The sequence below is a fragment of the Sinohyriopsis cumingii genome, chromosome 11 (genome assembly GCF_028554795.1).
Source record: "Sinohyriopsis cumingii isolate HCF-2022 chromosome 11, ASM2855479v2, whole genome shotgun sequence".
Taxonomy (NCBI): Eukaryota; Metazoa; Mollusca; class Bivalvia; order Unionida; family Unionidae; genus Sinohyriopsis; species Sinohyriopsis cumingii.
This window is the reverse complement of record NC_142971.1, coordinates 9,598,743-9,623,551: the sequence shown is the minus strand read 5'-3', so window position 1 is coordinate 9,623,551 and position 24,809 is coordinate 9,598,743. Positions and strand designations below refer to the sequence as shown.

The 24,809-nt window shown below is 40.5% G+C and overlaps 1 protein-coding gene across 1 annotated transcript in view; it reads right to left on the bottom strand.

Annotated features, from left to right (window-relative positions):
• Window positions 1-4,523: 4,523 nt before the first annotated feature.
• Window positions 4,524-24,809, bottom strand: part of LOC149787598 (toll-like receptor 4) — a 43,396-nt gene continuing 23,110 nt past the window's right edge. The window contains exon 2 of the mRNA XM_089975614.1: window positions 4,524-7,905. Coding sequence (XP_089831740.1) covers window positions 5,346-7,905 — 2,560 coding nt within the window. The 3' untranslated portion in view covers window positions 4,524-5,345. The remainder of the gene's footprint in view (window positions 7,906-24,809) is intronic.

Sequence of the window (24,809 nt, the reverse complement as noted above, 5' to 3'; positions counted from 1 at the left end):
AATTTCATGCATTCCTTGTTCAGTGGAGTGGACTTGTACTTGAATAACAAACAAGTCAGTAGCAGCATGGATACTTACCCTAAGCGTGCCTACCTGGAAAATATCTTGACGTACGGAATAGATGCCAAGAACACTCATCTCAATGCCTGTGTGGTATGGGAAGCTGACGATGCGGGCCAGTTTGAAATATTGGAAACTGATATAAAGAAAGACCACAATGAGGGATTTGTAGAACGAAGAAACAAAATCATGGGAGCCAACAAAAGTTTAGAACTGATGGATCGTTTTCATTTCGACATGTGGTTGCAAGAAAAGTATTTGCTGAACGGTGTGGATGTCCGCCTGAGATTGAATCGTAGCAGTACCGCTTTCTATTTAATGGCTGATAGTGCCGATTACAAAACCAAAATCCAAGAAGCTAGACTCTACGTATACGTGAACATTCTTGTCCTCCATTAACGTCTCTGGAGATCCGTCGCATCGAAGCTCTCGTGAACCATGGTCCGAAGTCAAAGCTAAATGCCTTTTACTTGTCAGACATTTTCCAAGAAAAAATCAGGATCGAATTGATCACTAAGCATTACCTGTGAAGAAAAAAACACATAATTAAATGGATACCTGGGAACTTTATTATCTTTTGAACCACAGTTCGTACACTGCTTCTTAGAATCGTGTCGTATGTGCTAAAGATGAACTCCCTCATCGCAAACCCTAAGACCATCAAGTTTATGTGATCAACACGGACGACAGTCATCTAACAGGAGCCCACTGGGTAGCCGTCTACTTTCCTCAAGAAGGATGTGTGGAATATTTCGATTCCTATGGATTGCCTCCTTTTTAAGACGATATCATTGACTTTATGAGAAGAAATACTAAGACCACCCGATTCAATAATGTGAAATTACAAGGCACAGATTCCTTGATGTGTGGACAATATTGTGTGTATTTTCTGCATCATCGCAGCCTAGGCTATTCCTTAGAACATTTAGTGACTCATTCTTCTAGAAACGATGTGAAAGTAAATCGATGGTTCTGTGACCATTATGCTCATCTTTTGTCTCAAGCTAAGAAACGTAATGTCCACCAATGGCCTAATGACTTCATGTGGAGATCACAATTTCATTCACAACGTTGTCAGCCCTGTCCAAAATAATGTGTTAGCTGAGAAAAAATGTTTGGTATTTGAAAAAAATGTTTAATGTTATATTGAATGGTTAATGTTAACAAATTTGTTACTTGTTAGTGTTCAGTTAAAAAATGTTGTGTTGTGAAGAAAAAAAATGTCTTTGTGGTTTGTTTGACTATAGCAATCTTGATTCATGCTCTTTGACTTCTTACTATCCCTCCCATGACACTCATTGAACGTTCCGACTCGAAAACCGTGTAGGGATGTTTTCCATCACGTCCGCGCTTTGACTTTAAAACCGAGGTAATCTCCAGTCTAACCATTCATTATCGACTCACCCTCCTACGAAGATGTGCTCCAGACTAGCTAAGCTAAACGAAGCCTACGTGAATTTGCATAGGGTCGGACACAGTCTGATACCGAAGCCTGAAGAGATAGAGAATGTGAGAATGTTAAAAGTCACTGAAAACCTGATAGAAGAGCTCTTCAGAGAAGAAATTAACAGGGAGAAAAAAGAATGGACAGAGAAGTACAGACTTCAGAAACAACAGAGAAAGCAGCAACAGCAACAGCAATAACAGCAGCATCCACAGCAACCTGAACCTGACAGAGACTTTGTCGACTGTCGTATCGATACCAAAGAGCTCTTCTTGTCTTCCCGGAGAAGAAGACCTTATCCATGGAGAATGCCTATTGTCAGAGGAGGCCGCAATCTTAGAACCTAAAAGATGGCCATAGTTTCAAGTTCACACAAAAAATCAGCCCTTTTCAGGGCTACCTCAACCTCTCGAAAAGAAATAACAATCGATTGATTATAATAAGTTAAAAAATAGAAGTGCGTGTATAAGCACATGAAATCTTTATCTTGCTTAGAAAGTGTGTGTGTGTGTGTGTGTGTAAGTATTTTCTTTAAGTGGCTTGTCAACATGTTTTAGAATAATGATGAGTAGTATAAAAAAGTGAGTGAGTGTTTCTTTTAGGTCGGCGCGTTGTTTGGTCATGATCTAGGTAATTTAAGTTTTGTCTTAAGGGGATGTTTTCCTTCACGTCCGCACGTTTTAAGTGGTGATCTAGGTAATATAAGTTTTCGGTCTCAGGGGATGTTTTCCTTCACGTCCTCGCTTTTCGTATAAATTGATAAACACTAGAGAATGAATACCAGACCAGCTAAACTGTTAGAACTCCAGATGCACCTGGAACATGCCAGGTGCTTATTTAATGAACTGGCCGCGGAGGCCATCGTCGAGGAGGGAAGGAGGAATAGTGAAGAAAGAAAGAAGAGGAAAAAAGAGAGATCAGGTGTCACCCTATGATGAACCCTGTGTGCAAGGTGACACCTGAGGCAAGGACATCTCCCCAGCCTGTAGCTGCACCACAGCCAAAACCACAACAGGAGGTAAGGATGCCAATTCATCCTAGAATTAGAAATAGAAGAAGAGAAAGGGAAGTCTTCACTATTTCAGAGACAGAAGATTGGAATAGTGAAGCCACTCAACCCGCCTCTGCGCTTCCAGCGACAAGGGTGAATTGGCAAGGTGCCAGACCAGGAAGGTGCCAGCATTAGATAGGTGCATCTGGAGTTCAAAATCAAACAGCCCTTTTCAGGACTAGCCAAAACACTTGAAAAGAGATCGTAATCAATTTGCCAATGTGTGTATGTGTGTGTGTGTGTGTGTGTGTGTGTGTGTGTGCGTGTGTGTGTGTGTGTGTGTGTGTGTGTGTGTGTGTGTGTGTGTGTGTGTGTGTGTGTGTGTGTGTGTGTGTGTGTGTGTGTACGTGAAGTAGTGTATTTATGAACACTCACTCTTTCCTGTTAAGATTTATGTGTTTATGTATATGATTGTGTGTGTGTAAGCGCTCACGTACGTTTGTGTGGATAGTTGATTATTGGGTTTGATTTTTGCTCATTGGCGTGTGTGGATGGTATAGTTTGGGTTTGTTTATTGCTGCTTCGCGTATGTGGATAGTAGATAATATGAGATGAGAAAAGTAAGGGATGTTTACCTTCACGTCCGCGCGTTTTAAGTGATGATCTAGGTAATATAAGTTTTGGGCTTTAGGGGATGTTTTCCTTCACGTGCGCGCTTTTTATATAAGAACCCGCAAAGTTCGTCATTCACACCATTCTACGGAATAACCGATACAAGATGGACGTGTCAGCGCTGTTTAACGATTTAAGAAATGTTTACTTTTGGATGATGGATGAAGAATATGCTATTGAAAGGATAGAAAGAGAATGGAAGTTAAGAAAAAGTCTTGGCTCTGTGAATGAACTAAAATTAGCAAGGAAGATGATAGAGGAGATGATAGAGGAAGAAGTTAAGAGATTGAGAGGATTGATTCAACTAGAGTATGTCAGAGTGGGGACAATAAAAGAGTCTATGGACAAGGTAAAAGCAGTGAGATGCTATTTGGAAGAGCTAGAGAAATGGTCAGAGTGGAAGTTTGTGAAAAGGGGCAGTGAACAATTAAAGAAAGCGGAGTAACAGATGAAAATGTTAATAGATGAAGAAGTGCAGAAAATCAAGGACAGGTGGGCAAAAGATAGGAAACAACAAGAGAAAATAGAAAGAAAAAGGAAGAATATGAGAGACTGAACAATAACTGGATACAAATCCAACAGACGTTTAGAGCGATGGGCCACCCTGAATGGAAAAAGAAAATTGAAAAGAGGAAGAAGAAAGGAATTTTGGAAAAGATAAGGGGATGGATGAAGAACTGGAGGAAATAGAAGAAGAGGAAACCCAAAGGCCCTTTTCAGGGCCCCTTCATAGGCCTCGAAAAGACATTGACTTTCATTGCCTGCCCCATTTTTAAAAAAAAAATGTCTGTTGTTTATATTGTGTGTGTATGTGTGTGTGTGTGTGTGTGTGTGTGTGTGTGTGTGTGTGTTCTATCCCTCTCCTCTGTTTAAATTTCCCATGTTCCATTTTCATAGACCCATAAGATCGGGACCGTATTAAAATAGGGTCCCGATCCTGTTCCATACCCCTTGACCCTAAACAGGCCCACCCTGTTCAATTCCGCTTGACGTTCAACAGGCCTATGATTTTTTTTTCCATGTTACATTTACATAGACACTAAACAGGCCCAGGGTGGTTTTTAATGTTAATTCATCTTGATGCCAAACCGCCCATCTTCACTACTGATAACATTAGTTCTACATTACCTAACTGGACTAATATTGTGAATGGCTTGCAATTGAAATAAGTAACAAGCTAGCGAACTTGGAGTCACATGGCACGTGGTCATTATTTACTGGCTTACAGTAGAAAATTGTTTCCGCACAATAACATACGATTTGCATCAGAGATCGGAATTCAGTAAAGAAGATGAACCAGTAATATATGTCAAGGAATGAGGACGCAAAATAAAAAAGAAGAATAACATAGTAAAATATAGTTCTAGTTTTACTTCATAATCAGTCTTGTATAAATGGGTTTACATTCAGATACAAAATAAATATCCCAAATAAAATACATACATAATGAAAACATTAAGTTTTGTCAGAAATTAAATGAAGCCAAATATAAATTGAAATTGTTCGTACACACCGAATATTACTGTTCAATGATGACTGTTTTGACTATACACATACAAAAGGTAATCCAGGCAGAAACAATAAATAAAATAAGTAGAGATTACATCTCAATAATCAATCAATTAAGATACAGGTATATACATACATCTGCATCAATACACCATAGTAAACCTTTGGTGTACGTAAACTCAGGATATTGTTTTGTACATGTATTTTAAACTACAAAGCCTATTCAAAACTAATACTTGATATTGAACTTCTGTTATGAGTATCAAGACCGTTATACAGCTATGACCTTTTAATACCTTTATTTTAGCGACCACTGGAGAACAAATGTTTATTATCTATCTCCTACTGATAGTCTTTGCTCAGAGCGTTTTCTAGGTACCTGTGTTGGGTGAATTCCAAACATTTATCCAAACAAATTTCATGGAAAATAAATCGTGAAAATCGAAGACAGCAATACATTCCAATAATGCATGTTATATGAGACCCACACAAGATAATTGTAATTCAATATGTTTATTTCAATCTCTAAGTAGGAATAAAACGTAATGCTATAAAAGCTGCTGTATTACAAGATTTCGCTGGCTCATAGGGTGCTTAACTTCATCACGAGACTCTCAACACTTATGACTTAGCGACGTCCACAGATATATGAAAGCCTTGTAACTTTTTCTATTTATTTAAATTTCCGCTCTCCTTGATTGCTTGTGTGCATTTGTCCCAGAACATATTTAGCGCCTGCTCATTTATGTCCAATCGACTCACACGTGGATGTTCGATGTACGAATTCGCCTTAAAAACATCCCTCATGATCTTAACCCTGTTGATCCGCTCGGTTGGGATATGCTCATAGAGAATAACGATGAAGGTGTCTTGGCCACTATCAATAGCTTTTTGATACGCCTTCCGGAACTCATACAGGCACCACTTACTCAACAGGAAATTTTCAGTGAGGAGCATGACAGTATTGCGGCTATGTTGCATAGCTTCGACTACGCTGGATAAATAGTTTTTACCAGGTTGAATGTCACGACAAGGTACAAATAGACGCATCCCTCTTTTATGCTCTAGTTCATTCGACAATAAATCCTGAACAAACTCGCAATCTTCATCTGCAAAGGAAATGAATGCATCATATGCAAAGTTGTTGTCAGTATCAAAGTTGCCAATGGGGTGGTACCCTTTGGACCTATTCATGGCCATGTAATACAGATACCTTAACTTCCATCTGTAACGATATACGATACCCACAACAACTATGACAACTGCCAAACAAATACTAATCGTTGCACCCAATATCAGACCGAGTTTTGACTTGCATTCCTTATCCAGATAGTCTATATAACGGATCATATCATTCTTGTAATAGAACTCTACCTTCGTGCCATTTATTAGCATACAGGATGTCATGCCAACAACAATGGTTTTAGTATCCCGAACCCAGATCATAAATTTTGAGGTCGAACACATGCATCTCAGTTGATTGTGGGATATGTTGACGTACACCATCTCGATCCTCATAGATGCGACGTCTTCCAGTGTTCTACGTACAGGATCTTCCACAACCTGGAGCATATTTTGCGACAGATCGAGTACTCTCAGGTTTTTCATGTGCCCTATATTCACGAGAAACGTATCTAAAAGATTGTGGCTGATGTTGAGAATTTGTATGCTGACGAGTCCGCGAAATATATTTTCATTCAGGGAAGTTATTCTGTTGTTCGACAGATCAAGGTGCTGAAGGGTTTTTTGGTTCTGAAAGATTCGCCCGTCCTTTTCCCTGGAAATTACTATTCCCAGCAAGTTGTTCGACACAAGCAAGGTGACGAGACGTGGGAGATAGTAAAAAAATTGGAAGGACAGTTCTGAACAATGGTTGTTAGAAAGATCCAGGTATGTTAGGCTATCAAAGCCGACAACAGGTCCTGTCCAGTTATACAGCATAGAATAAGAAGCGTCCAGATATTCAAGGGTGTTTTTCCCGATTCCAAAATTTAGCACAGGAAATGCTAGTTTTGAACGACTGAAGTTGGCTACTTTTAGATTTTGTGGAACTTGAATGGTAAGGTTCGTCCATTTTAACATGGTCAGCCTGGTTGTGTCCTGATGAGAACTTACATCTCTTTTGTTAAAACTCACTGCATGAAGTGGCGAGAAAAACTGATAGCTTGCATCGCATGTAGAAAGGTATTTCAAATTGCTTGCGTGGAGAAGGTAGTCACCCATCAAAAATCTGTTGCGAGAGACGTTAAGCTTAGCAAGATTTATCGGCATAACATCGAAGGTATTACCATCTACGATTTCTACCTTGTTTCCACTAAATTCCATTTCCGTGATGCTTGTATTTCTAAGCATTTCTATGTGTTCTTTTCTAATTTTAACTCCAATGCTAAAATCAGGGTAGATGTTATTTAGCTTCAACACTTTTATGCTCGTGTCCTTCAGTCCCTGAAAACTGCGGGCAGCTCTTTCTATCCCAAGATTCTTATTGCCAGACAAGTCGAGAAGACTAAGGTGTGACAAAGTAGAGAAAGCCTGTTCGTCAATATGCTCAATTCCACATTCCCGGATGATTAATGTTTGTATACAGGGTACATTCTTAAACATTTGAGCAGAGATTGATTTGAGTCCACAATATCCAACATCTTCTTCTCCAGAGAAAATTACATTGGTCAAGTTTACAAGAGTTTGGAACCCAGGACCAAATGTGCTGTTGATAACGCCATCCAGGAACAGAGTTTGCAAAGATTTCACTTGTCCTAAAGCTTCATCGGGATAAGAGATGTCCGTTCGCTTTGTGTCTTTGACGTTGTGGTTCATCTTTAACACTTTCAAGGACTTTAAATCGCGAACAAGTCGAACAGGTACTGATCTGTTGGATATCACTAGATAATTATGACTTATATTCAGGACCTCTAATTTATATAAACCATCAAAAGCATTGTCTGGAACTTTATGTAGATTGGCATAGGATATATCGAGAATTTGTAATCTGTCTAATTCCGAAAACATTCTTTTTGACAGACTACCGATAGGATTATTAGATAAATTCAAGAAAACTGTTACATTTGGATATACGGTTGGCATCGTGGAAGGACTTACGTTCCTGTCGGAACAGTCAACACGCAATTGACTGAGGTTGTCGAAAGTACAGTTGCAAAAGTCACAGGCATCCTGGCTTAATCCGACATCTGACTTCCACGAACATAGTATGACAATGAAGAGGAGATCCCTGTAAACATGATAAATGAAACGTGATTACTTTGCACTATCTTGCTGTTATTACTGAGGTTCTTATATTAGAATGAATTAAATTATTCATTACATATGGCTAATATATAGAGAAAGGTAAGAATGGCGAAAAAGAAAGATTCTTCATCATAGCATGGACCAGGTAGGAATCAGTCAGAGTTAGGTCCAAATTTGAAGTGTACGTTTTGTGTGTCTTGTGTAAAAATATTAAGATTTATTGTGGATTAACTCTCCCTTGACCATATCTGAAGTCATGTGGTTGATTTGTTCCGCACATAGCAGACTTCGTGAAGTCAAGAAGTATTAAATTGATGAAAGTATGCAGATAACGACAAATACCTCAGAAGCTCCATATTTTGCTTTCTACTTTCTTTATCCTATTTTATTTGTGCTTGTCTATTTGCTCATTGAATAGTTATAATATTGATTCGAAGTAGGAAAACGCTAATCTGATCTCAAAATATTGTACAAAAAAGCCGCCAATAAATTAACCTTTTAAATCTGTTGATGTTAATTAATGAAATGTATAATGATCAAATGATTATTAACTATTTTAAAGGTACCACTCGACTAGCAGATTCAATGATCTTTTCACTGCATCCTATTTTAGTCCTCAAGATAATCACTGTTATATTTTCTCTGACAATACCTGGAGAGTTTGGTTATCGCTGAAGAAAGTAACTTGCATTAATAGAAAACAACATTCATTTCTGAACAGGTAATATCCTTTGCTATGAATTATCTCCCATGTGAGGTCTCAATGTGAATTTCATAGGAGAGAGTAGAGATTCTTGAATAAGTTCAAATATAACAGACACAATTCATATCCTCGATAATATACTGTAGTATCACACATTTTCTTGGGGGACCAATTCTTGTGGCTTTCGTTGTTTCACGGAACAACGAATTTAAAGACCCGATGAAACATTAGCCATGTATGATGATGATTCACCCCGCCAATTATCTTACTGTTTAGTTCCTATAGGATCACAAACACTATAAGTATTTGAAAATTCAATGTAAATGATGTCAATTGGCAATACAAGAGTAGCTTTTGCATCGGTTTGTTTTATTTTAAAGTTTTCAAGAAAGAATTATAAAGCATTTTATTTTGTTTCAACGCATCGATCAGTTATCAAGTAGCTGTAATTTACACTCACCACCTTAAATCAATATAAGATAAGTAAGTATAGAGAAGAATGAGAAAAGCAAACGGTAAATTAAAGAAGGAATCAAATAGTAGTATATGAAAATCAAATTTAATACCTATTCAAGTCGATCCCTCATTCCTGAACAAATGTTGAGAAAATCAAGTCCTTCTGAAAGGCGTTTTATTTGTGCTGATAGAGGTGGTAGAACTGTTTTAGTTTTAGTGACTGCGAGGCTTCCTTTGATGTTATTTACTCGAACAAGAACAGTGTAATTAATGAAATTTTCATGTGTTTGATTTATGCTCATACATGTGGTAGTTTTGTTTTAAACATTCAAGCGACCGTCGTTTGCGTCAGCATAGCTTCCTTTTTTAGCTAGCTTTTTTGGAGTATCTGTAGAGGTTAGACCACCAAATTAAGATTTGAATGGCAAAATCTCGATTTGACGTACACACGAAATGTCTTTTCAACGAAACCACGCGAATTGAGCCCCGTGAAAATAAATGATTCATTATTATCATGAGGCAGTTGTGAAGTTCTGCAATTATAAGTCTACTAAAAGGATGCATCCTAATCTGTTATATTCATACTTTACTACTGACTGTAACTAAACACTATGCCATGCATGTAATGTCACTGGCATGTGGCAGATGAGTGCAGGGCTAGGTACGATTGGCAACTGACCAATACATCCATCACCTTCATCAGACTTAAACTCTATACCCACTATCGCTCAAACTGTATCGATAAAGAGAATGTGTATAAAATTGATTAACTCTATAAACATTATTAGCATATTCATTTTAGGGAACAAGTCTTTCCTTATGAATAAATTTGTGTGCGAAGTGCAATTCTGAAGAGAAAAAAAGAGCACCACAAATATTAAATTATTAATTTAACAGTTATAATACTACTTAATACGAGTTGAAAAAATTCACTGTGTGTGGCTTTCATGCGAAAAGCAACTCGATGCAGCAGCAATATGTGAATCCGTACCGCTGGTTACATGAAGATCGCACTCGTGAGAGCGGTGGTCCGTTCCATGTAAACAATGGAGGTTGGCTGCTGAAAATATTGCATAATATGAAGTCTGTGGTTGTTGCCAACTGCGATAGAAGCTCTGGTACGAATCATGGATACTGCATAAGTGTGCGGATCAATCATGTTTTTATAAAACCTTGACATATCAGTTCCGATGTACATAATAACAACCATAGAACATTAGTACAGACACGTGATGGCCTCGCACACGGATGACACTATGCGTTTTGAAAGTCTAGCTTAGGCAACAAGGGCTCTTGACATTGAGTATGTTAAACTTAACTCAATGATGCCACTTCTAACTCGTCTAGAAGAAGTGGTTGAAATCTCGAAAAACTTAGTATCGACATTATCAAACGACGAACTCGTCAACATATCGCCGCAGAACTGTTAAGGAGGGCAGTGATCATTTTGATCTCGTGAAAAGATACTGATCTCTCTCTCTCCCTCTCTGTTTCTCTCTCTGTCTCTCTCTCTCTCTCTCTCTCTCTTTCTCTCTCTCTCTCTCTAAGGGAAATATTTTCAGCTCACTGGAACCGCCCCGGCCACTATCAATCTTGCAATTCGAGCATTTCTATGCGAAATTAACAAGAACCTCCTCACGGATGAGCAACAGTGACAATTCCAAATCAAATATCTTGCCGAGCAACGGTTTAATCTTCACTGGTTGGTTCCTCTGGAGGTGAAATTCCCACCAAAGACACGATGCATGATATTACACCGTAACTAACAAACCGCGATGGCAACATCGTCTATGAATCCCGGATGGACGCTACGCGTCTTCACAAGATCATCGATCTTTTCAGATGTATCGTACAAATTGAGTCAATGACAAGTGGGTGATAGGAGAAAAGATGGAACCAATAAGCGAAGAACGTCAACGTGGACAGAGCCTTCTTGTATTAGCAACAAGGTCGCTTCATGGACTACAAACTGGTATTGATAACATTTTTACTACAAGAATATGGATCCGGTTACGACAGTTGTGTACGACATTTACGTGAATTAAAGATCACGTGGTTGACAATCTAGCGTCAGTGCGTACGAGAACAAAAAATTGATCAACTCAAGGTGTTGTCGAGCATTTACTAACTCGAGTCGTGGTGCTTGATTGTCTGATATTGATCCTTAACGGGAATCACAAGTTCGCAAAAACGGTGCAAAATACGCAGCCCTACCAGCGCTAAAATGTGCAGTCAGGTGTCCGATCATCATAAAAACAATAATAACAGGTGATATGCTGCACAATTCTGGAAAATACTAGTGCTGTAGTGTCATCGAACTTATCGAACATCATCTCGCCAATACACAAATTCTATAGCGGCAATGTTTTTCACACGATCATGGACATCGTGTGAATATTTAACAGTGGTTTTATGTCTGATCTCGTTGATCACTTTGTGTTGCATCGGGCGAGTGTTATCACGACAAAGAGTTTCACGAACAATTGCGCCCCATCACGTTAAAGTATACGATATTGGCAATAATTCATTCACGGTTGCGTACGTGGTATCGCAACGATCAATTGTTGATCTTTGGAACACCATGTACGACGCCAACAAGGTTGTCAGCATCGAGATGGTCGCGTTTTACTCCGCCATTTTTCTTGGTCAAGATGAATGTTTGCCGTACTTCGAGCTGTTCGGTTATCGCATGCATGAACACATGCGCTTGTCCATCAATTTGCAATTTGATGTGCCGAAATCAACAGTTTTGAGTTCCACCCAAGTGTCTATCCGGTAATCCGTGCGTGGTTTGCACGTCAATTTAATCCACGACACGACAAATAGTTATTCATAAAAAAACGTGGATGGGCTCCGATTGTATTTTATTCTCGACTGGGTCAAATTAACAAGTTAGGCGTCGTGGAAGACATCATCGTATAGACCACAAAACCAGAAAGTCGAAAGAACTTCAACAGACTTACCATGGGATTATCAGCGGATTTCACGCTTCTGTACCGACTACTAGCCGTTGATCCTGTTGAACTGGATTTCTGTATTAAGGACACAACCATTTAAGACACATTCAGATACAGAAAATTTTTAACTCTGTCAGACGAGTCACACATCATGGGGTACATCATCAGTTACAACGAAGAAAGAGTCACAAGTACACGTGTGTGAAGTCTTCCATACTCGCAAACGTGAACATCAATTCGTTGTTGATGATTAACAGATTTAAATAGAATTTCGTCAGACTTGCCACTTGCCCGTATTAAATAGACCGAAAATATTTAAACTACTGGAAAAAATACCCGTGCTCAAGTTGATCAAAACGTGCTGTTTTCTCAGTTCACTATTCAACCATGTTGAGACTCTCGAGAAAGCTTATTAGGATATAGCGATGTTGCCCTCCTATGCGCCCTATGACCCCTGCAGCTTAAACCAAAAGCAATTACATTCCTCCAGCGAAGAATGTCGTCGCAATTATACATTTCCGATAACGTCAACGGCGCTATGGGCGGGTAATCCAATAGCAGGTTATAAACTTGTTTATCTAAACAGGGTGACGGATCCGGCATAACCCCGATTAATATCAAACTGGTACGCGACCAGGACGTGCTCATATTAACATACGCACACTCCCACACACGTGCATACACACATACACCTACAAGAGGTCGCACAAAAGAGATGAGACAGAAATGTAATGTAATGTCGGAGACATTTCGCAGTTCACAATTTCTTTCGATGATCCAGCGATGTTTGGGATTAGTAACACCTGATTTCGTTGTTGTATCATTTGCAGGACGCTCGTCGTCCAAAAACGCCGTGAAATACCTACCACGGTTTTGACCATCACTCGCGTGCTGAACGAAACCAATCAAACATGATAAGTCGTCTCGTTATAAGCCGTCTGACTGGTCTCTCATCATCGATTTTCAAAAATCGCATATCTCGCTTTGTCGCAAATCGAATACATGACACAGTTGTCCATGCTGGTTTTGGCTATCCCGGTCACGTCCCGTGTCTAAACTGGCTACCCTCAATCCCGTGCGTTAATTATGAAAACATTAACATCGTACCACCACCAGCTACATTGATTTCACCTCGCTGTCGATTACATTCTTGAGCTGGCACAAAAAGAAAATAAACATTCCCCAAGTGCTACGTCGAATTACTATGGGACATCGCCGCTATGATTCCTGACAAATCATCAAGGCCGTCAACATGGTATAGTCACACTGACCACTTGGGTGCTGACATCACGGGTCCCAATGCTAGATAATATATCGCCCGTGTGTTGCTGAGACTGGTTTAGTGTGACCAGCTCCTAACTAGATCAGTAGATCGGTATATCTCCGTGTTCTACCTTCTGGTTTTCCATTCACGTACAAGTACGGAGACAGATCATTAATCCGACAGAGCCATGGAGCGTGACTATTGACGCGCGCACTGCTGTTGCTGACTTTTTTACCTGTCTGCGAGGAATTCCTTGCGATCCCACGTTTAACTTCGCCGTTTAGTGGTGGTAATAACACGAGAAAGTCTTGCTACTTATTAGCAAGATCGACGTCCAGTCTGTATCAAGATTCTCCTGCACATATTGATGTCAAAATAATTGTTCTGCAAGTTTACGATTAAATCTCTTTGCGACGGATTGGTTCTTTAATTGGCTGAGTTCCATGTACGCAGATACAGCTAAGAGCAATATACACCACACGTTTTGTCACGATCAATCTCGCTGACCAGCTCTAACATTACTGAATCGGTCTCGACCAATGTTGTCAATGAAATGAATAATTTGACCTCTCAGCGAGTGGATAAATTAATTTTCACTTTCGCGAGTAAGCCTCGTCGACTATTGGCGCGTCAACGACTCCAAGGTATATAAAATATCTGCACGCACACGTAACCCTCACGCAGCAAGTAGAATCACGTGAATATACGCGTATAATGTTCGTCACGCTTATCAAACCCATGCGAGAAATAGCTATCGCTACTGGATAGACACCCCAGTGATATAAGCGCGTTCATGGCCAAGACAGAAGGGTTCCCAGAGCATGTCGATGAAGTCGTCCCGGACACCAATGAGGCACGCAGGGAAGTACAGGAGATCGACATGGTAAGAAAATCTAAACAAAGAAAGTAATGTTCATTGACGCGTTATGGGAAATTATTGCACAAGACCTTCAGCAAACGTCAAATACGCCTACATTTATAACGTGACCTGAAGCGTGTGGGCGGTAAGTGCGACATTGTAACGTCGTCGACATTCTCGTGGGTGCGTTCTAAATTGATGCTATTAATAAGAAAATTCAGTTCCTGATCAAGAAGATAACTGGAAAATAATCCACAATTGCCATTACCGTGCATGAGCCGACAGTGAGTTGGGAGTTCGAAAAATCAACCCACAATTACTACGTTGATATTACCAATGCGTCGTCGATCAGAACCGTGACAAGTTTACGTCATATACATCACCACTCACTTGCGTTTGCAGCAATATCTTTGCGAGTTATAATTCGCGCGTACCCGTATACTTCGTCGTTTACAGCCATGGCCTATGTGATGTTGTCATGGGTCACTTCAGGAAAATGGTCCGAATTGCACTTCTGAACGCTAAATAAATTGACATGATAGCAATCGAAATTCTCAAATATAAAACATGGGTGACTTGATAGGAAAAGTACTTTTGGCAGCACAAGAACAATTGTCGAGACTAGTACGACCTATTGCGAACTTGATACCTAACGTAATAATCGATGCAGCTGGGCAACTTCTTGCCCAAAAGCGACTGCGATAACCGCGATAGACAACATAAAGGCGAATTTAATTGCAGGTAGTGGTCTTCACCGCAGCGGTCTTGGCCCTGGATTGAGCTACAAAAATAGAGGAACGCGCGCAAGAGTATATTAATGTTCAAGCATGTATCTGATTGAACATTTGATTTGATATGGCATAGGCGGTACTCAAAGACGAGTTTGTGAGAGATTATCAATACTACTTTATAATGCGCGTGTTTCAAGTGGTTATGGGCGAATACAGCCGAGGATTCAAAACACAAACAGGTATTTCCTGCACACGGAACCGTTTACTGAAGATGCGGGACGAATCATGGTCGAACATGTCGGTAATAACCCATATGAGTAATGGTGATACCCACCCGGGACTAGGATTGGTTTTTGTCAATGCAGAATAAAATGGCCCTTTTCAGCAGTGCCCTATATGTCATCGATGGAAAATAAATCGAATAGTGCTTCGAAATCGTCGAGTTGGTGACGACGATACTTGGCACCATACAGCGATGACTACACACGCCGTTCGGGCCCTTTCATGTTGATCGCAAAGGACATCACAGATAATGATCATGAAAACCCACATAAAATCAGAGTACCTCAGAATTCTAGCGCCAGTGCTGCATATCCTGATACAGCCGTGGTGGTTGTGCTCGTCCAGTTGAGCTACGCAGTTATCCGAACTTCAATCTCGATAAATGCTGACCACGTATCATCATTTGTCATGAACGATTCTAGCACAGTCGTACATCTTCCGATTTTTGTTGCGATGTCAGAAAATTGATCTTTGGTACCAAGTACACAGTTGTTTTGCACCGGGGCCGATGATAGACACGATCTGTGGCATCCCAGTGCTTTAGACGATAGAGACTATGAGCCACAAAAACTGTATCTGTGGATGGCCACGCCGACACCGATGCTTGCAGAAGAACAACAATTACTGTCGTTCGTGTCCTCAGGAGGGCACTCTATGCTATCGAGGCTCATAATGACCACTGATTCGGTTCAGGGTGTGTAGTTGTTCAGTTTACATACCAAATAAAGTCTCAGCAATGGGCATTTCAGTACTCGAATGTTTTAACAGTAAGGCGCGCAACCCTATGGTGACTGATAAACTTCACGTGTCAGAAGTGTCAATGCGGCTGAACAGTCATCATAAAATAATTAAAGAAGTCGTATATGGCATTGAGCACAATGATATCACAAGCTGGTGTCACTTATGGGACTAGATAAGAACGTCAGCACAGTGTTGCAGCTCTCTCAGCATTATTTTACAATGGATTTCCTGATTTATTTATTTTTAGTTGGAACACATGAACTTCTTCAGACAGTTCGTGGATAATCATTTCCAAGCGCGCATGAGAGGTAGAGTGGCAGTCAGTGGTTACAGCTGTATTTTCCAAGAAAACACTACTCCTTGAGTAGTCTCCAAATGAAGATTCTTTAAAACATAGAATCAGCTGTTAAAAGCTCATGCAAGCAGACCAATGATCGCATGCGATCACGCGACACTCCACTGTGGATAATGACATTACCACAGACACACACGGATCCAGTAATTTATGGACGTGAAGCCATTGTGGCACTTTTGGCAATAGCCAGTCCGATAACCCCTTGAAAGCCATACATAATTGGCCGCACACTATGATAAACGTGCTGTATGTAAATATAGTCGTGGGCACGGCCGAGAAATAGCCGTCGTCGATATAGTTTTCACGTACGCGACAAAAGACGATCTCGCAAAAATCACGAACATCCCTGGGGACGGACCTGTAGCGTTTGTGTTTCAGCTATTATCCAGCAACATTACCGATATTGTCACTCGACTACTTAGATCAACACATAGTAATCAACTTGCAAATTCAGTGACTTATTCGCGTCCGTGAGCATGATCCGAAATGAGATTCTGAGAAAAGTTTCAATGTCCGGCGAGACGTTCACGGACGAACACAATATGAACAACAACAAGATGGTGAATTATGCATCCCAGACGGTAACGACGACGTAGTGACGAAAGGATACGTGGTCAAATGTGGCACGCAAATCACTGCACTCAAAACACTACTCGTGTAGGGGATACCTCGAAGTTTAAGAGTCTGTACCTGCAATTTCCGGCGTGTGTTGAAAAACAGGCTTAGTTGCGAGAATCTTCAGGTAGTTCGAGTTGATAAAATTCCTTGTACAAATCCGCCTTTGAAAGGACCTTCATTCGTCCAGAATTTGGATGATGACCTCAATTATAGGGGTCAAACAGAACTCACGTTCAATAGCTTTATTGACTTTTCGAACACTTTATGATTGCGTTTGATGCTTTTAGTTTGGGTGCAAAAATTAATGCCGATACCCATTGGATAGATCCCTCGATCTTCTTCATTACATCCTTGTGCTCAACCCTCTCGAGTTCTCCTTGGACTTTTTCCACTAGCACTGACTGGTATCCGTTTATGAGGTTGGGCAATTGGAATCACATTTTCATCGAAATGAAATTTAATTGTTAATTTTTCTTCTTTTTGAGTTTATATTTTCAATTTTATTGATTAAATAAATAAGACTCTGTAGATTTAAACATGAAGTTGGTTTAAATAAAAATGAAGAAGATCATAAACATAGGATTTCTAGCTTCTCGAACAGTAAACGCGCTGTAATTCAATCATTGCTATTCATCGAAACAAGTGGGAAACAGACTAAATGAAAAGACTAACCAACAAGAGGTAATTGAGTAATTTAAAGGTAGACCTGAAAGCTGTACACAACGATCGGGGAACATAATTTGTTAGGCTTTTCAGGTACACAAAGAAGACTTGACCACATTAATTCGTATTATTATGAAATACGACCATTGCTTGCAACTAAAACGTGACCTCCGCGGAAGCTAGCGAGCGGTTTTCGCAAACAACCCGATACGTATGCGGGTGCAGATGACGTCATACGAAGAACCCAAATTGGCTAGCAGGGTAATTTATTGGTGTGGCAGTCAGCGATGGCTTTAATAAAACTTTGCATTGGTTTGCATAATTGTTTAAATGATCTTTGTATGTCCATTAAGCACGGTTAGTTACCGCTCATCAAGAGGTAAAAATCATACCGAACATGAAAAACCGTGAGCAATATGTTCATTTAGCAAGAATTTCATTCTTGAAAAATTTGTATTTGAAAATTAAGGAAAGGAAGTGCTCGCTATTATGACACTCAGGTTTCTAAACACTACAAAATATCTGGGACAGTTAATAGAAAAATCATAACGATGAAATGTACTCTGAAGCATTGAAAAACTGATAAAAATATGACAAATGCATCTTACAGTACAGATATTTATCCCTATAAATATATGGGCAGTTTTTAACGCTTAATTAAACAGCTATGCCATCAAAAGAAAAGTTATATTCAAGAGAAATAATTAAAACATACCAAATACTTTTTATATAAAAAGCCTTGATGCGAAAATCACAAATCAACGTGCGCCACAGTCATATTGTCGTCAACACGTTTGGACTTCGGCTTTGGAATTATTACCTAGAGTTTTAATTGTTTTCGCAACTTTGTTGGATTTTTATTTATTTGCAATCTGTTTAATAAGTATTCCGATGTAGCTCTCTTAATGTCTCTTTCTAAATTGTTCCTTAATTCTCGGTGGGTTTTTATACAGATTAGAGTCATTTTTATACGTATATGTAGAGTAAGGTGCCCCTATATCTACTAGTTTCCAACATGTGAAGAGAAATCCAAGGTTCTTAACTCAGTTAAAGAGTAATGCAATTTACGACTGAGTGAAAGCGTACTTGAAGAAAAAACCGTGCCCCTCACGTTTAAATCACGTAAGTTATTTCCTAATTGACACTCGACAGTTCTCCAATTAAATCTTTCCTGTAACTAGTTAATGACATGGTGTTTACACTGTTGTATACTGACGACCTTTAACGATCTTTATTGGAATGGTTTTGGTCTTCTTTTCTTTTTTCACTTCTGGTTTCCCTTCTTTCTTTTTCACTTCTGTCGAAGGAGGAATGGACACCATCTTTTATGTGGGGGACTGGGTCAACAAGGACGCTGAAATCTTAATTCGAATGGGAGCTGCTGACGGCATTTGAAAGACTTCTCATGCCTCTTCTTCCTCAGGCATTCATGGGGTTGCATCTGTCTTGACCGCTGGGATGGTGTTGGTGATCTTTTCATCAGGGTCTTAAAGTCTTTCGGTGGGTAGAGCTGTTTCGTCTAAAGCTTTCTGTTGAAAGAGTTGCAGTCGTTGCAAGTGTTAACCGTACTTTTGCGATTTTTCTGGTTCTGACAAATGGTAACAATCCATCAACGACTGCAATTCTTGTTGTAGCTGGGACGTCTCGGTCAAATTTATATTGTGAGGCAAACGGGGGGCTGCGTTGTTCTTGCCAACGATGGCATTCCATCCATCGCTTGTAAGGCTCTAAAGCTTTTGAACCATTTGGCTAAGAACGTGACGATGTTTGCCTAAGTATTGTTTCTGGTGTTTAGACAAAGGTATCTTGCCTTTCAAGACGCTGAAACAACATTCGCACATGGTATCGATTACATCCTTGGAAGCAGTTTGAATGAGATTTTTTCGCATGGGTGGAAACGCTTTGGACAGGACAGACTACATGTCCCCATGTTTGACTAAACGAGGAGGCAGTCCTTTCCTTTTCTTTCCTTTGGGTTTAGTAGAGGGATTGTTTCTGGGGGGATGACATCTTTGGGTCTTCAGAGCACAAAAACACTGAAACCCATGCTTTGCCTCGGGTCTTTTTTATACTGGAACGCGTCGCCAGTGATTGTCTTTACGTCGTATCAACTTGATAACAGGCATCAAGCGACGTGGAGGGATTCGCAACGGACCAAATCGGGACAGTTCTTGCTTGGACAAATCCAGTAAACTCTGTAACATACCCGATCTCTCTTGGACTTTGATTTTGGGAGCAGGTACTTTGTGAGCAACTGACACTGCAGCTAAAGAGGAGGAGGAGAAGTTCATGGAGACGTGGGTTTCCATTGTTTCATAAACTGAGGAAGAACGGGTGTCAAATTGGGTTGGACTGGCATCACCAGCAACGAAGAAGTGGAAGAAACTTAGGCTACTGGAGACGCGGTCACCGAACGCTGCAGGTCGTGGTTTGCTAATGTAACGCTGGGTTCTGGGGGAAGTGTCTCTCTTGCTGGTAGAAGCTGTTTTCTAATGGCTTTTCTTTTCCTGTGACTTCTTTTTAATTTTTCTGTGGACTTTTCTTTTTGTGCGACTGTGACCTGGTCTTGACACCGTTGTTGTTTTTCTTCTTCGGGCTTCGTTTGGCTTTTTTGGGAGTGTTTTTTTTTCTAGGAAAGAACTTTAGGGGCATTAGGATCCCATCTTAAGAGGGATGATGACACCTCCAAGAGAACCGCTCCCTCCAGGTCTCAAAATGATTTGCTCTTTGGTTTGAGTGTCGTTGCAGAAATTGGCCAGTTGTGTCAAGGCTACTTTATTCATGTCAAGAAAAGCATTTGGTTTGATGAGGAATCTGAATGATGCCTTGCAGTAATTGACGGGAAGATGAGACTGAAGGAACTTCATGTTGACGATGTGTGAGACAGACCCAAAGTATCCGAGGTTTTTATAGATATTTTTGGCTAAGTCGACGACGGGGACGTGTACAGGACAGGCCCTCCGTCTTGACACTAGTGGTGAAACAAATGGGTACGAAATCGCAAATCATCGGGGGTAGTTGGTTTCAAATCGACGAGTAAATAGGCATTTGGAGTTTGAGTGGCATCGTCGTACGCATGAGTTAGCCAAGGCATTCCTAACTGTTTGGCTAAGACTTGCACTTGCGATTTATCTCAAGGGCTTTTAAACAAGACCACGTAATGACCATTGAGACTGATGGCGTGATGGGCTTGACTTTTTTTAAACAAATTTTGAGTAATGTAAATGACACTGGCATTACGATGATGCTCTTTGCGCGTAAACCACAGTTTAATTTCTTTTTCGTCTTCTCCTAACATGTCGTCGAAAATGACCAGATGTGTTTGACTGGGGTCAGACACGATTCCGTCGTCTTCGCTAGGAATGCCTTTTATAAACACGATGGAAGCGCCTTGACTTTCTCGCAAGAGGCTGTACACCGATTGCCACACTTTGTAACACCACACGATTCCTTGAGGTGGACGATCGACGAAATGTTTATGTTCGATCAAACGTTTGACAAATTCGGTTTATCCTGAACCGCTAGGTCCAGCAATGAACATGTTAAAGGGATGTCGAAGATTCAAGACCTCCCAACTGGCACAATCTAAGTGTTCGCCGATGACTTTGAAAGTGGAAGAGGGAGCAGAGACAACAGAGGTAGCCATAGTGAAGGTGTTGACAATTGTGACACGAAAACAGAAAAGGCAATAGTTTTATACTTTTTTCAAGATACATTTATTTATTTTTTTAAATTAAACAACACGAAAGACAAAAAATACATAAAAGCCAAATGGTTAAGTACAACGATAAAATGCACATCAAAACGACCAAAATGGAATATAAACAAGTCTCTGTACCACATGTTTTTGGTAACCAGTGTCCTAGGGTTAGTGTGTAATGTTCTTACAGGCTCTACATGGGGTACAGTCACAAAAGTGTCCTCCCGTAATGGTCTTTCGGGAATATCCATGACAGTTCTGTCCTGAAAGGAGTGATTGTCCTCGGTGACGGGTTCTTCTGGTACTGTCACTAACACAGGTTTAAAAGTGACCTTTTTCCTTGGACGCTTGAATGGACGATCACAACTCTTGAGCATAATGGGCCATTTCTTCGGTTCAAGCCTTTAACCCCCAATTTTTCCAGTCACTTACATCTGTCCAATGAGGATGAAAGTCACAAGCTACACACACATCGTCATATACAGCTTCCGTACCTAAAAGTCGACGAATCTTTTTTTTCCCGTAGAGGTCAAGAAGTTTCCAGATAAAAACGAAAAGCTTTGAGCAAAATGAGTCACTTTCATGTTTTATTGGGTGGTAAGTACTGTTCGTAAAGAGTACACAAGGAATCGGCTGGTAAACGAAATCCCAGAAAGCAAGTCACTAAGACACACACCACACGTCGACCTAGATTCAACGTACACATTTCTTGTAACAAGTGTTGGTAATCTTCCACTGTCTGAAAAGTGTCACTGATTTCTTTCCATGGAATATGTTTTGTCACTTCTGATAAAGTTGTGGCATGGTAGTCTGTTTTTATACCCTCATTTTTCGGAACCAATAAATGTACTTTCTGCACAGAGATAATCGTACTCCAGTAGCGAATCTAAATGGTTCAGTCACTAACTGAACCATCACACTTCGTTCAAAACCTTCCTCTTCAACTAAGTTCTGTAAAAAATTTTGGTAATCCTTCAACTCTTCTTCTAGAATTCGTTGCAGTATGTATACCTCGTAGTAATAAAATCATTAACATGCCGAACCTTCTCGCCCACGTTCAGCAGTTGATCAAGGTCTGATCACTGGAACACTTTCATCTGAATCAGTCCCCTTATGCCATTCAGGTACCAGTGATTTAAACACCGGTGACGTAACGAATGCAATTGTTCTTTGCGTTTCATTTGTATTTTGACCAACTCTCGGTAAATGCGTTCTCTCAACTCCACAGGCAAACCACGAATGCTCTCTTGTAAAGTATCCATGATCATGTCCTCCAACAATCAGGAATCACTGAGCCTCGTTTATATTTGTGACTGAAGTAGTGTCCTCCCATAATCAGTGTTCGTTTACTTTAGAAAAGAGCATAATTTAAAAATCGAAAAATGATTTTGTGTTTGCGTTTCACTTGTATGTTGACCGGCTCTCTGTAAATGAGTTCTCTCAACTCCACAGGCAAACTACGAATGTTCTCTTGTAAAGTCTCCATTCAGGGATTACTGATATCGTTCCACTAAATGTAGTGACAATTAGGGGCCATAGAGCATGTTCCAGGTATGCCGAATCTTGCTGTTCCCACTGGTGAAGTGACACACCGCAACTGAAGCACTTGACTTTATCCCCTTCGCCCAAACAGAAAAATCCGGCTCTTGCCAATTCTTCGGAGGTAGTTCCTCCCAGATATTTAGGCCATTTTGCTTGGAAGGTTTGGAATCGACCTTCAAAGTTGCAGTATTCAGGTATACGCACAGGGAATGAATATTCGTCTTTCACAGGTTCGTTTCGATGAGGGTAGGGTGAAATCAACAGGAGTTTGCTCAGTTTTGGATGACATTCGTAGGTGGTAGACACATGGTCTCACGTGAAGGTTGACATCGGCAATGAAAACCAGTAAAGAATCCACGATAACGTGTGGCATCACTTTCGTATCCATCAGGTTTGACACGGACAGCATCACATTCAATGGTAGATGTAGTGATAGTAGAAGTGATAACAAAGTTCCCATGATGCTTTACTGCATCGCTCTCATCGCAAGGAACAGCACCGCACTCCACTTGAGAATCACTGAACTTGAATAATGTCTATTATTCATCAATCTCGCTTGGTATTGGTAGTGACAATAACTATCGACCATGTACGTTGTCCTTTTTTATTTGGTGACCAATATCGACGTGACCGTACGGCAAACTGAAGTGACTGGGAAGCCGTACTCGCTTCTGGTACATGATTTTATACAGCTTTTCCAAGATTCGACTGACGATTTGGTGAGTTGGTAAACGTACAAGCTCATGCGGTTCGTACGTGGTCACTCTAAAGTTTCCATCCTCTCCAGACTCCAAAGCTTCTTTCAATACGCTAAAGTTCACCGCTTGACTGGTGCGATAATTGAGAGTCAATCCTTTTACTTTACACGCAGTGTGCACTTCTCCTTGTTTGTCCCGGTATTCTTAGCCGTAATGTTTAGGACCACCACTTGCGAAACTTAAAATCTTCTCGTCGGGGTATTCGCCTGTCCAGGTTCCTAAACGGTCTCCTTCGATGTCAGGGTGACGTTGACCCGGGAGATCTATGTAGATGCAACTGTCCGTGTCAATGTACAGCACACGATCACCTAACAGTTCTAAAGCTTGGTACAATTTTAAGCGAGCATGGGTTGTCACGAAAGCCACAATGATGACATTTCCAAATTCGTCGGCTTGTACAAAGTCCAGCTCTTCTTCGTAATTGACTAAGATCAAATCCTCACAAACGACGTCAACGTCTTTCATGTATTGGATTTTGTCGTGAATCATATGAAAGTAGCGGGAAGGTTCTGTCAAATACTCTGTCTTGGGGAAATACGGCCGTTGTGCCATGTTTTCCCCACAAGCAATTTAACATCTTTCGCGAAAGATCGCCTTCCTTTGTTTTTCTGCACGTGGTCTAAAGTGATGCCTTCCTGTGCCCAGTATTTCTCTTTGAATTTCGTTTGGTCTTCGGGAGTGTGGCACCAGCAAGGATAGCCACTGGCTTCTTGTTTCAGTTTCGAAAAGGCATCCACGTACTCTGCAAAAGTGCCTTTCTGTGTCTCGTCGCCCTTGTGGTATTTTTCTGTCTTGGGAAAGTGGTAAATTTCGTACACTTCTAACACTTGGTTTCCCATGTCCAGAGCTTTGAACAATTCCACGCTGACCCAGGTTCCCGTCAAGGCGTATTCTTCCTGGCTGTGCTGACAAGGCTGGTCTTGGATACTCGTTTCGGTTCAAATATGGCACAAGGGAAACATCAGTTTTCCTTGGCAATGGTGAGGTAACACGGGATGGTACAAGTCAGTGGGAGGCAAGACTTTGTACTTGATCAATCCTTCATATTGTGGAATGTTGTCCAGGTCAATGTGTTCCGTCAGCAATTGCGGTAGCCCTGTAGGAAAGCGACAATATTTGGACACGTAAGGATACAGCGAACACAAGTCCAAGTATCTGATTTCTTCTCCTTTCTCTTCGTCGGCGTGGTACAGCAAACAGGTGGCATTTGTCCTTCCTCCATACAAACTATCTCTCGGGTTCAGTGGGTCAACTTTCT